Source organism: Poecilia mexicana, unplaced genomic scaffold (genome assembly GCF_051168715.1).
Source record: "Poecilia mexicana isolate PSO_F unplaced genomic scaffold, ASM5116871v1 scaffold_4, whole genome shotgun sequence".
Classification (NCBI taxonomy): domain Eukaryota; kingdom Metazoa; phylum Chordata; class Actinopteri; order Cyprinodontiformes; family Poeciliidae; genus Poecilia; species Poecilia mexicana.
Window position 1 is genome coordinate 17,408,021 of NW_028263373.1, and position 13,404 is coordinate 17,421,424.

The 13,404-nt window shown below is 37.6% G+C and overlaps 1 protein-coding gene and 3 non-coding genes across 4 annotated transcripts; all 4 read right to left on the bottom strand.

The window, feature by feature from the left end:
- Positions 1-5,642: 5,642 nt before the first annotated feature.
- nucleolin (nucleolin multifunctional protein) lies at positions 5,643-12,687 on the bottom strand. The gene is made up of 16 exons (XM_015009879.2): positions 12,498-12,687; positions 11,424-11,519; positions 11,222-11,330; positions 10,571-10,702; positions 9,909-10,268; positions 9,566-9,712; positions 9,326-9,409; positions 9,112-9,235; positions 8,766-8,902; positions 8,532-8,658; positions 8,185-8,321; positions 7,905-8,034; positions 7,433-7,575; positions 7,080-7,206; positions 6,454-6,725; positions 5,643-6,319 (listed from the first exon to the last, which is right to left on the bottom strand). Exons 1-16 carry the CDS (start codon positions 12,513-12,515, stop codon positions 6,255-6,257), a joined length of 2,208 nt encoding a protein of 735 aa, XP_014865365.2. The 5' UTR covers positions 12,516-12,687; the 3' UTR covers positions 5,643-6,254.
- LOC148159961 (small nucleolar RNA SNORA75) lies at positions 6,913-7,039 on the bottom strand. Its single transcript, XR_015762783.1, has one exon. It is a non-coding gene; the product is annotated as a small nucleolar RNA SNORA75 (small nucleolar RNA).
- Positions 7,700-7,834, bottom strand: LOC148159962 (small nucleolar RNA SNORA75). Its single transcript, XR_015762784.1, has one exon. It is a non-coding gene; the product is annotated as a small nucleolar RNA SNORA75 (small nucleolar RNA).
- Positions 10,344-10,483, bottom strand: LOC148159963 (small nucleolar RNA SNORA57). Its single transcript, XR_015762785.1, has one exon. It is a non-coding gene; the product is annotated as a small nucleolar RNA SNORA57 (small nucleolar RNA).
- Positions 12,688-13,404: the final 717 nt, after the last annotated feature.

Below are 13,404 nucleotides of genomic sequence, written 5' to 3' on the forward strand. Positions count from 1 at the left end.
TGCATTAATTTTTAACTAATCTTTGTTTTATTTGCTTTTGCGTCACAGAAGTAGAACTAGACAATAAAGATTAACATAAAGCCCTTTGAGTTTTATTATCTTATGCATACAGGGTTGCATAAGTGGGCACATCTTTAGACTACTGCATGCTTGACCAAACGTCTGACAGGTTTAGTCTTCATAAATGTATACATTTAATCAATTATTGTGAATCAGATGAACCCAAAACAAACTTCAGGTTTTTTACTTTCTGTAATGTTCCCATTTAGCATCCTTTAGCTGACGGCAGAGTTAGCAAAGATGCTACAATGGAGCTCAGTGATCTTAAAAAACATCAGTCAGGAATGCTTTATACATACGTTCCATGGCATAATGAAAACAGACATAAGTTATGAATGGAAATATGAAACAACAATGACACCACAAAACTGCATGTGTTCCCTAAAGTACTGAAAACACAGAAGGAAAAACTGATCTGGGATGATACTAACGGGCAGGGAGCTGCTGGAATTTCCAACAAGCATTGGACGCATTCTGCTTGGAACAACAATGTGTTGTACACTCAATATGTCTATGGTGACGAGGATGGTTATGAAAAAGAAGAAAAAAAAAAGAAGAAAAATCATGCTGTCCTGGCTAAAGTTTTGTGAAAGAATGCATCATGGTTTGATGAAACTACACACAAAGTCACGGGCTATGACTAAAAGACATGTTTGGAACAAAACAAAGAACACCACGCCCACATCGGGGTGGCAGCATCATGTTCTCGGGTTACTTTTTTTTTCAAGTGAAATTGATTTCAACAAAGTGGATGAAATAATGTACAGTTCCAGAAAAAAAAGTCAGTTTGACGCAAAGAATTCAAGTTGAAAATTAAAAATTAGGAGTTGCTTAGCCAGAGTCTAGAACTAAAACAGTGTGAAAAACAATGTGCTGAGCAAGAGATGTCTACACAATTTATTATACTTCAAAAAACTTTTGCATGAGTGGGCAAACATTTCCAGATAAGAAGATAAGGACGAATGGATGCTGAGATTGAATAATATGTTTTCACGAAAAAAAAAAAAAAATGTTTCATGGTGTTTCATAGATGAAATGTACAAGATAAATGGAAAGAAATTGAAATGGCTCTCATGTTCTCAACCATATGGTTTTCCATCTCAAATAATTCTTTGTTACAAAGTGTTTCAAAGAGGAAACACTAAATCCATTTATTTATGCATTTTAAGCTAAATTTTTATAATATGGTCTTCAAAGGCATAAAAAGTACATTATGCAGAAAAAAAATCGCTGTATTCGCTCATATTGTAAACATAATACATAAAATGCTGGACAGTAAACGTGGAAAACAACATTGTTCTTGTATTAACATATTCTAAAACAGAAGCCAAGTCAAAGATGTGAAGATGTGTATAAATCAAAATCAATGATAAGCAAATGAAAAGCAAAAACAACTGACTCTTTTCTTACCAGCCTTTTCCAAGCATGTGGCAGCTACATTGAAAGCCAATAAGCCAGGACAAAAAAATAAATAAAAAGCCCTGAAAAAATGACTTTTTGCTTCATGATAAAGAAAAAGGAACTCAATTTCAAGCATAAGTGGAATCAGGAAAAGTGACAGAACGGATTCATCAAGCAGCTGTCAGAATGTACATTCTGGTGAAAATTTCTCACTCCAGTGATGATGTTTGTCTGTGTCAGAAAGTACACAACCGGCATCCAGGCCAGAGCTTTGTGTTTGCCAGCATTAATTAGAAGGAGCCTTTGATGTCAGTCTGATAGCAAAGTCAGTTGGATGAGGATGCAAACTTTCACAATAGCTCTCCATCATTCTAGAGCACCACGACTGACAGAGCTTTAAACAAGGAATATCATTGTTTACCCTGATCATCATTATGACAGAAGCAAATTAAGAAAGCCATGATTTGTCTACCAACTACAACAAATTGAAAACAAATGGATGTTCTTCTCTATTTCCATTATTATCTGTTAGATTCCACCACACTATATTCAACATTCATTTCAGCTATTAAGTTGGAACTAAAACTGTTATATTTATTAGGATTTTTTGTAATAGATCAACATTGTTTTCAACTTTCTTTCTTTTTAACCAACAAGAACATGAATAGCACAGCATGCATGTTTTTTTTCCATTTAATCTGATAACCTCAAGTAAAATTTACTGCCTTCAGAAGTCTCTTAATTAGTACATAGAGTTCATCTGAATGCAATGTAATCTCAGTATAAACACAGCAGTTCTGTGAAGAACCTTCTGTGAAGGTTTGTTTGAGAACATTAATGAGCAAACATTACTGTGAACACCAACTAACCAGACAAGTCAGGTATAAGGCGAAAGCTATTTCAAGCTTTGAATAACTCAAAGCTTTATTTATTACTGTGCCATACTCTTTTCATCTTCACCCGAAAATGGAAAGAGCATGGCGCACAGTTGCAAGACATGCTGTTCACCCAAAGTTAAGCTGGGCCTTAATCAGAGAAGTAGCAAGACCCCCACGATGAACGAGCTGCAAAAAAAAAAAAAAAAAAAAAAAAACACAAAAAAACACACAGCTGAGTCGGTGACATGTCCAACTGTAGTAAAGGTATATCCAGTTTGTGGACAAGTGGTAAAATTAAATTCATTGTTAGACAAAAGCAATTAGAAACTGTTTAGAGTTTGTCAAAAGCCAGAACACTGAAAACATCATCATGCTGTGGGAATACTTTTCTTTACCGGGAAACAAAAGCTTGCCAGAGTTGATGGACAGAGTAATTTAGAAAGAAAATCTTTAAAGGGTTGCATAAGTCTTTAGGCTTGGGCAGAGGTTCAGTTTTTGTCAAGAGTATAACATAGCAAAATGTGAGAAGGTTCAAGGACTTTTAAAATATCTTTGCATTTGCACTATTTAGTAATTTGCTAAAAATGCATTTGAATCATCACAGAACTTTCTAATTTATTTCAAATACAGCAAAGAAGCCAGCGGGAAAGTAACTAAAGTGTTGACCTGGACGCAGCGTCTCTAGGTGAAACAGAAAAGAATGGACACAGGTTATAGTAGACCTCTGTCAGTGATACAGAGGAGGCAGCAGATCTCTAAATGGAGTTATTCATTGGTGCCATCATCAGGGTCTCTGCCCAGGCACCTTCAGCAACAAAGATCCCTGTTCAGCTGCGTGACTGACTTCTGCAGCTGTCCCCTGTCCTATGGTATTACTGACATGACAGACCTGCCAAGAGCTCTGGGTCAACACTACCTATCTAATGTCAACCTCTTTTCCTAGAAACATGAAGGTAGGAGTGGAGTCATCAGTGTTGATGCAACTTTTCCTCAAAAGTAAAAAGGTTATTAAAGTCACGAGACATAAACTACTTGCACACCAAGTAGTCTACTAACTACTTGGTGTTACAAGTAGTTAGTAGACTACTTGGTGTGCAAGAGGCTGTTACAAGAGATGCGCTGGGAAGCTAGCATACATTTGATTTGGCAGATTAACAAATCTTATGGACTAATACAACCGAGATAACTTTGATATCACACACTAGTGTTGAACGTTGTTCATGATTTAGACAACTACTACCTGCAGGGTTCATTGTTGATTTTACCCCTAGCACCTTCATAAGGTTGTACATATTTAGAAGTAACATTGTAGCAAAGTTGTGTTTTCTCAGAGCCTTGGCTTGTTGTACTTAGATGTTCCAGTGTAGACCTACAGGCCAAAAAATGCGATTAATTAAATCGGTCACTTTAATCTGCTCTTAGGTTTATTCCTGTGATAAATTGGGAAAAAACAAATCTGTTTAGAGTTAATCTATTTAACGCTGGAAATAGGCACAGAGAGACAGCAAGTACAGAAAATGGATGGCTGTCTCCTAAAACAAGGTTCTTAACTCTTTTGCGCCATCTCCTGGTTAATATAATTAGCTGCTTGTAGCAGAAAGTACTTAAAAGCTCCTTTTGCATTGAATTTCTGCATAAATGAATCCTAATGGTCAGCATGAGGGGTCAGAAAGCTTATCTAAAATCTAATCTTACTTTTAACTTCTTAGTCACTTTTATTGTGAATCGATTGGAGCCGTATATACTGCCAGGCTTCATAAATATAACAAATCAGGGGAGATGCACAGAAACGTGTGTTCATCTTCTGGCAATCAGCTTCATGTTGGAACTGCAACTTGGCACCACCATGGCAAGCAGTTAAATTCTTCATTAATGAAAACAATTCACTCCCTTTTTGTGCTATACTATAATCTGAACTTTTCCCCAATGTCAAAAATTAAAGATAAAAATAATTTTCTTCAACACTGTTTTTCATAAGAATCATCTTTTAGCTGCCTAGTGCCTCCCCAATATACAGTTCTTTATGACTGAGCAATCTTTTAGTCTACCCTTTTAATTTTAATTCCTGAAATCAGGTAAACCCCTCCTCCATAAAACATAGTTAATGTATAATTTATAGAAACCTTTGACTCAACCAAACTCATAGAACCAAGAACTTTAAGGAGGTCCATTTCAAAAGGTTGTATACTGTTCCAACAACTTTTCCAGCACTGTTTTCCAAAATACTGAAGGAAACCTGTGACCCCCCACCCCCTAACAGTTGTGCTTACAACTTGTAGAAATTAAAATAAATTGGGGTGTGTCAAAAAAACATTAACCCATGAGGATTCCTACATGTTTCTAGAGTCCAATCAGGTTTTAAAGATAAAAACTCAAAATGTAGACAAAGGGAATTCAAGAAAGGAATTGTAAATGGACATTTAAAAAGCACCAGCAAGGTGGAGAAGAAATATTGGAGAAACAAAAAGGATACAATGAAACAAAGTTTAAGACCCAAGCAAAAAAAAAAATTAAATAAAATTAAAAAAAGGGAAGCAGAACAAGAAAAGTAAATAAATCATAAGTAAATGAAAAGCAAGGCATAAAGGACATAAGGAAGGGACACAAAAACAGGAGAATATGGCCAAGGACAAAAAGGTGCATGGAAAGAAGTATGAAAGGAAGGAGATGGTGGACAAATATGAAGTAAATAAAAAATGAATCAAATAGATTAACTATCCTATCCTGAAGTGAATGAGTCACTTCAGGATAGGAAACTAGAAACCACAAGTTTTTCTAAATTATTTAAATGGTACAGTTGTGGATTTAGCCCAAAATGGAAAAGCACTGACCCATGAAATCAGAAACTTTCCATTTTAGTCCAAAATATATGGAAACATTTTAAAAAAAAATTTACAAATCCTTTACAATTAATAGTTTATTAGTTTTATTATAACCTTGCATGTTTTGCATATTAAGTGCATAAAAAAAGGATCTCTAATTTTAAAACAAAATTGTGGCCCATGTTTACTTTTAACTAGACATTTTTGATGTTAACAGAATAAAATTTAGTTTGATACTTGTCCAGTCCTGTAAATCATTTGCATTAACTTCCATACATCAGACTCTGGAGAAACTCATCTACGTAAACCTTTGGATATTTAATATTTTATGAACAATCATGTTATTTAGAGGATCCTCCCCCTAAATGTGTTGATTAGTATTTGAAGAGGCATCTGAACCAAAACCTTTCTGAACATCAACTGTAAAGGTATTTTATGACTGCCCAGTTGTACAACCATTAAATTTCAGACAGACTGCAGATTTAATTTTGATGACATTAAAAAGACTGCCCTAGGAGGTTTTATTTCAAGTGAAAATCTTGAGATGGAGAAAAAAAAATCAATACATGTTTTGTTACACAGTGGCCTTGCATCCATAACTTACTTATCCCCAAAGAACCGTGACAGATACTCAGCGAACCATGGAAATACAAATCATTTCACAGTAAAACTTAACTAATGAAAACTAAAACAAAATAAAAACAGACACAAGTGTAAATTCTTTTTTACAAAAAGGTAAAATGAAAACATACAAACTGTTTAAATTTACACAATATATCTGAGAAAACAAGCTTTTTGTTACACAAACTTGCTTTTCAGATATTCCACATTACTCCTTCTGAAAAAACCTTAGGAGGAAAAGAGGTGCAGGTCTGCATTTGGGACATTCAGTTCTCACATGTAGCACATAAGCTGAAAAGGTCTGAAGTACCATTCTGGCACAGGAGGGTAGAGTAGGTGAGGGAGGTCTAGAAAGGGCTTAAAATGCCCCTTTACAGTTAAATATAACTATGACGTTTTCTGGAATGTCCAAAGGCTCTGAAAACCGATGAAGCCAGAGTCCATTGAAAAACATAAAAAATAGACCAAAGATTTAGTCATCAAACTTGATTTTCTTCCCCTGGGGTTTTGCTCCAAATCCGCCACCTCCTCTTCCACCTAAAATGAGGAGAGAGCAAACATTTTACCACCAAGCATCATTAAAATGAAACCTCATCAAGCAGATAAATTCAAGATCCAAGTATGAAATCAACATGACAACCTTGCAATCTCTCCTTAGTAAATATTCCTACCTCCAAAGCCTCCACGTCCGCCGCCGCGTCCACCCCTTCCTCCTCTACCGCCGCCGCCACCGCGACCGCCGAACCCACCGAATCCACCACGGCCTCCACGGAAACCTCCTCGTCCTCCGCCGCCGCCGCCACCTCTGCCTCCACGGAAGCCGCCATCACCCTTTGGCTTGGCGTAGTCCAGAGTCACTTTGCTGCCATCTATTTCACTATCCTCCATGGCCTCCTTTGCTGCCTTGCAATCACTCTCATTATCAAAGTCCACGAAACCAAATCTGTTGAGAGAGTCCTTGGGTTACTGATAAAATCGTCACAAAACCAGACTATGAAACTTGCTTAACTTTAGGGCTCACAGTGTTTTAATAAACAAGGAGGAAACCCAACATTCAATAACTTGCGCTACATTTTAAAAGTTGTGAGAAACCATTTCAACTCATTTTAAATTTCAATCAGGGAAAATAGAACTGTCTCACAACAGACATGGACAACTTCCACCTAGAAAGCTGTCTGTTTAACTGTGATTTCACTCTGCTTCTCATGCGAATCCTTACACTGTCACCATTAGACAGATAGGTGCTCACGAGAAGCATCCAATAGCTGTGGAGAACGTCTGTTTCTATTAAACGTACCCTTTTGATGCGCCGGTGTCTCTGTCTGTAACTATTCTGGCTGCCACAGACCCCTCAAAGGAGTCCTTGAGAGACTGATCTGTTGTGTCTTCGGAAAGACCCTTGACAAAAAGAGTTTTTGTTGGACCTTGGAGAAGAAGGGGGGAAAAAAAAAGTAGTGTTAATTGTTTTGTCCTTAAAAACAACAGTTCTAAGAAGTTTAAGCCCTCTATAAGACCAGATCAGGACTTGACTATCTTAGAATCTTCAAGAAATTTCAGGAGATCAAGTTTTCATCATATCTGGCCAGGCCAATTGTGTGAGAGGAAAATGAAAAGTTAAGACAAATATAAAAATGAAGTGTAGATATGTACCTGAGTTTCCTCTACCTCCATCTCTTCCACCGCTGCTCTGGCTAAACTCCAGCCGGACGGAGCGACCTTCTATTTCTGTGTGGTTGAGGTTTTCCAAAGCTTCCTTGGCATCCTCTGCGTTTTCAAATTCTACAAAAGCAAAGCTAAAAAAAAAAAAAAAAAAAAAAAACCTTAGTAAGATAAATCTGACACAAGTGTGAAAGAAAAATAAACAAAAAGTGCCGACAACTACAATAACAATCCATGTTGAAAATTACAAAAGCATTGACTTGTAGCACAGTAGACATTGTCAATACCCATATAGAAATAGGGCAAAGCCAGTTCTGACTGTGCATTGCCTCTGCTTCTCGTGCGAATCCATGCATAATCATAGATCAGATTAACAGGAGCTCATGAGAAGGTGTGGTCAAATTATTGTAGAAAAGCTCTTGAAGCATGGAGGTTCAGTAAAAGTTGTCACAGCAATGCTTACCCTTTAGGTCGTCCGTCTCTTTGAGGAATCCTTACAGAGACGGCTTTCTCAAAAGTGGATTGCAGCACTTCCTCTGTGGCACTGAAGGAGAGATTATTCACCACCAATGTTTTGCTGGCAGCGCCACCTGCTGCATGACAAGAGCAAAGTGGTGAGATGAATACAGTTGAGAACATTTCCCTTTACATTGTTGAATATGAATATTTTGCATATTGCAAACCAGCTGCACCATAAATAAGATGGACACATTTAATCTGGTATGATTTTTTTTAAAGCTTACCAGATGCCCTTGCTCCTTTTTGGCTCTTGTCTCCAACATAGTCAACAATGATGGATCTCCCCTGCAGCTCAGCTCCCTGCGCTTCTTCCAGCATCTTCTCTGCCTCAGCCTCAGTTTTGAACTCAACATAGGCAATGCTGTGAAAAGAAAAAAAAAATTACTTTGCAGACCAGACATGTGGTGATAATATTGCTTCACGATGTACACCTTAAATGTATAAAATACAACAAGCCGCTGCAATTAAATCTTTGTTTCCAAGATTTTTGGCCAGTCACATTTTAGAACTCAAGATACTTACATTAAAAAAAAAATTATACTTATTATAATTATGAAAAACTATGGCTTACCCTCTGTTTGAACCAGTTTGGCCTTGTGGTAACCGAACGTCAACCGCACTTTCAAACACCTCTTTCAGGTCATCGGTTGTTGCAGAGTAAGGAAGGTTTTTTACAAACAGTGTCCGAGCATCTCTCTCTGAAAAACATGTATTATTAGAAACAGAAAAAAAAAACAGCCCAAAAAAGTAATATAGCTACCAAACCCACATAATAAAGGTTATTATAAGAAGGTAGAATTATTACCTTTCTTGCCCTCTTGTGAGCTCTCTTTGCTGCGAGCTTTATCCAGCTTCACCTCCTGACCCATGAATTTCTTGCCGTTGAGCTCCAGTGCTCTGTTGAGATCGTCCTCATTTTCAAAGTCTACATATCCAAATTTCCTACCAAGGTAAAAGACACATGTCACTTTTAACACTGTCCAAAACAAGAGAATGTCTTCCATTTAATCAATTCTCTTCGCTAAAACATTCAGGCCACAAAACCAAAATCTTCAATGTGCCCAAGTTTAAAATGTGCAAGCTTTAATCTGACACAATATACTGCCAGTTCATTCCACAAAAAGCACAAATGACTCAAAATAGCTGCTTACTTTGACATTCCAAGCCGGACGTCAGTGATCTCGATGTTGTTTTTTGAGAAGAACTTTCTCAGCCCATCTTTGATCTCTTCAAAATCTTTGTTGCAGTTCAAATTTCCAACAAATAAACTGAGCCCTAAATAAAAGTAACAAGTTTCATTATTTTATGTGAAGCAGGATTCGATGTAGAAATTTAGTTCACATTTTCAATGAAATCCTTCCTTACCTTCACCATCTGACTTCACTTTCTTAGCAGGTGGTGTCTCCTTCTTGCCTTCTGCTTTTCTCTTTGCAGGTTTTACTGGGGCTTCTGTGGAGGGAGGAAAGAATTTTAAACTTGATGGCACAAAAAATAAATATTTAAAAAGAAAAAAAAAAAGAAAACTGGAGGCAAATCTAGAGCCCACATAACCAAATACAGGTTTTATTCTTCAGCAGGGAGGAAAATATGTGTTCTTAAACTCACCCTCGTCTTCTTCCTCATCGTCTTCGTCGTCATCCTCATCATCATCCTCCTCCTCTTCTTCTGACTCCTCCTTTGCTTTGACCATGCCGGCTTTCTTTGCCTTTGTGGCTGCAGGAGCTGGAGTGGTATCCATCTCTTCCTCAGAGTCTGCAGAATGTAAACATTAAGTCTTATTTCATTGTGGAAAAAAACCCCAAAAAACAAACATGACCAAAAGTAATTAACCTGCATCAGATATATGAAAAGGTGACATCATCCATGATCAGTATTAAGTCCCTTGTAATCATCACAACGGTGTAGTAATGTACAGATTTTATATTAAAGCAAACAGGCCTGGTCTTACCATCTTCGTCATCATCTTCCTCAGACGACTCTTCAGCAGGCTGTCCTTTAGCTGCTGGTTTTGCTGATTGCTTGGCTGCTTGGGTCTTCTTGGGTGGTGGGGCCTCTTCTTCTGAGTCGTCATCTTCCTCGTCGTCATCATCATCAGAGGACTCTTTAGCAGCAGCCTTGGTTGGTGCCTTTGCTGCAGGCTTAGCAGGAGCACCCTTTTTAGGGGGCGGAGCCTCCTCCTCAGAATCTTCTTCATCAGAAGACTCCTTTGCAGGTTTAGTCTTCACTGCGGGTTTGGCAGGACCCTTGGCAGGCTTTGCAGCTGCCTTGGCAGCTTTCTTGGGAGGTGGCGCCTCTTCTTCAGACTCATCTGTTCAGAAAATAATCTAGGTGTTAATATTAATCGTAGCTGTACAAGGTAAAGATTCTAAGATGCAAATGTAAACAGTGTCACAGCGATTGAGGATAGAACCGGCAGACAATTAAATACGCACCGGCACCGAAGACATAGCGCTGCCTTTGCTTTTCCTCCGTACATAACACACATGAGTACTGAACAAACCCATGCATGCCAAGAAATGGAGGGTGTAGGGACAATTTTGACAAAATGTCCAAGTCCTACGTATACGTGCACAACAAAGTTACATTTGCTTTAACTCCACCACCACATACCGTCATCGTCTTCATCATCATCTGACTCCTCGGCTTTGGCTGCGGCTGCCTTAGCTGTTGTTTTTGCCTTTGCAGGTGCAGTTTTTGCAGGCGCCTTTTTTGGTGGTGGCGCCTCTTCCTCGGATGACTCTTCTGTAAATTGTCAAACCATGGCACATTTTTAGACAACAGTTTCAGATAATAGCTCCTTATAAAACAACCTGCAATGCTTTGCAGAACAAAAGCTTTGAAGAACAAGCTGTTAAACACTGAATAAATTACAAAAACACTTTAATTGTAAGATTAAGTATCCATAGTACAAGTGTGTCCGAAAACGGCTACAAATCCTGTTTTCAAAAATGTCCAAAACAATTCCATCAACTGAATTTAAAACAGTAGGGGTGATAAAGACGATCCTAAAATTTTGAGATTTTTTCCAAGAAAATTTCATAGTATTGTGAAAGTGTAACAAAATGATTCTTAGCCTCAACTTCAATAATTGAGTTTGTGTATTTTAAATATGTGAACACTAAAACTGGAGGCAAAATAGTGTTTTAGCTGATGGGTAACAGACATAAAAAAAATGAATGCTATTTTTGTACTTTAGGGTTTTCGGTGTTACGATTACCTATTGAGTGAAAAAAAAAAATACTGAGATGTTCAAAGCAATACCTGAATCGTCGTCTTCATCACTTTCAGCCTTCTTAGCAGTCACACCATTCTTGACAGCTTTTGCAGTTTTTGCTGGAGTTGCTTTCTTTGTAACCTTAGCTGGAGGAGCCTAATGGCAAAATAGAAACATGTCAAAATTATTTCACTCCAATAAATTAAAAATGTAAAAGAAAAAGAAAACCTAAATCATAGTGGAAAGTACCTCTTCCTCTTCGCTGCTGTCCTCCTCGCTAGAGTCCTCTTCTTCCTCCACCTGTTTAGGTGGGGGGGCTTTTTTCTTTTGAGCTTGATTTGCTGCCTGAAAATGAAACAATAGCACATTTTGATGAATAATTTAAAAAACTACTGAAAGTACTGCCATACATTTGTCTTAGTAAAAGAATCAACTTGAAATACAAATACCTTATTCACAATGGAAAACAGTTCTTCAACTGTATGTACAACATTTCAGATTATCAAATAAAAATATAAACTGGTGCCCAAAAATTATGTTAAATAGACCATTATAATGTTAATTATATCAAATAAAACCATCAAGTGTCACGTTCTCCGCGTTGGAACGCTGTAATACACACTCGGTTTTGGTTGCTCGCCTCGTGTGTCACTCAGCGTACACCCACCCACGTGGGACTCATGAGGAAGGCCAGCTAACATATGGGCTAAGCTTAAATCAAATAGGTTAATAGATTTTTAGGAGCAATAAATTACACAAAAAACAAAGCTACTACACACAATCTCTAGAAAAGCAAATATAAATTTAATTTAATTTGCAAGTTGTGGGGGGAAAAATGCTGCTGAAAACGCGACCAAAGCTACAGCTAGCTTGAGCTAGCATAGCGCATGCTTCCAAGTATACAGGTAAAACAAAAAAGTTCGATATTAGTCTCAATTTACGGCTTAGTTGTTGAAATTAACCTTTATCGAAGACTAAAAGATACTGCACAAACAGAGACGCGTGAGTACCATGTTGGGAAGCTGGCTACAGTTAGCAGGCCGAGCTAGGCCACATCCACGGCTATTTCGACAGAGGATCAACGTTATTTACGGAAAAAATAAACCGAACACGAGCAGTTAGGCGACTTGCAAAAACTTCTCCATAACCCATTGATTCACTTCAGCACATTAGCCCATATTTATATTGTGACTTATTCTGTAATTTTCTTAAAAACGCAACAACTTTAGCGTAAGGGCCTCGTGCGTAAACAGATTAATCTACCACAAGCGCGCGCTCATACAACGTAATCTAAAAAGATTTTAAAAAAACACTTTATCTTACCTTTGCTAACTTCACCATGATTACTGCTGTTGTGTTTCAATGAAACACTGGAATCTCGATGTGTAAAGACGGATAACTAAACTGCTAGTACATGCACGTGGTTGTGTCTGCTCGACGGAACATTGAACTGGAAAAAGACAGATAGGTCGCAGCCGCGGCTTCTCTCCTGCTCTACGCTATGACGCCGACCCGCCCACATACCTGCATCAACCAATCACAAGCTGTAGTGTTCCCATCGTGCGTGGGCCTTGCGTATGACGTACAATTTACTCAAACGCAGAGATAAGTGAAATCCTTTGCACGATTTCAAGTTTTTCTTTGTTTAACATCAAAATTATCGCGTTGCGTTGCGAATCTGTTCAAAATACGCACTTTCAAATATTAGCAGAGTTCTACTGATGGTGTAACAGTGCTAAAGTTTTAAAATCCAGTTTGCTAAACTACACAAAATGTCGTTTAAACTTATGCAGCTGTTATAACCACGTGGATTTAACCATCTGCTATGGATCGTCATTACACGTGGTGTACGCCTACTGTGGAGAAAACACTGATCTCATTCTTCAAGTTGTATTTCGTTTTTTGAAACGTTTATTTTATCTTTAATTCGGTTAAAAAATGTGAGCGTTGTTAAGGGACAAAACATAAAAAGTTGAAGAACAGCATCAAAGGTAATCAAGTGTCTGCCTAACTATCATCGCCAGCGGCCATGAGTCAAATGTCTACATTAGATTTTTTTTTTGTTACTTTTCTTTTATGCTAATACAAATACTTTAAAACAGGTATAAAAAAACTGATTTGGCATTTGGCAGCATGGAAATTTATTAATACTTTGAAATATGTGTTTATTTAAGCTGACCAAAAATGTGAATGTAAGTCATCTCATTTAAGTCACTACACAGTGTCTTTA

What these genes read in the sequence shown, in the direction of transcription:
- nucleolin (XM_015009879.2), bottom strand. An exon ending in AGTGAAGTCAGATGGTGAAG is followed by an intron (nt 9,236 to 9,325) that starts GTAAGGAAGGAT and finishes ACTTTTATTTAG; the next exon opens with GGCTCAGTTTATTTGTTGGA. An exon ending in CAAACTGGTTCAAACAGAGG is followed by an intron (nt 8,322 to 8,531) that starts GTAAGCCATAGT and finishes TTCTTTTCACAG; the next exon opens with CATTGCCTATGTTGAGTTCA.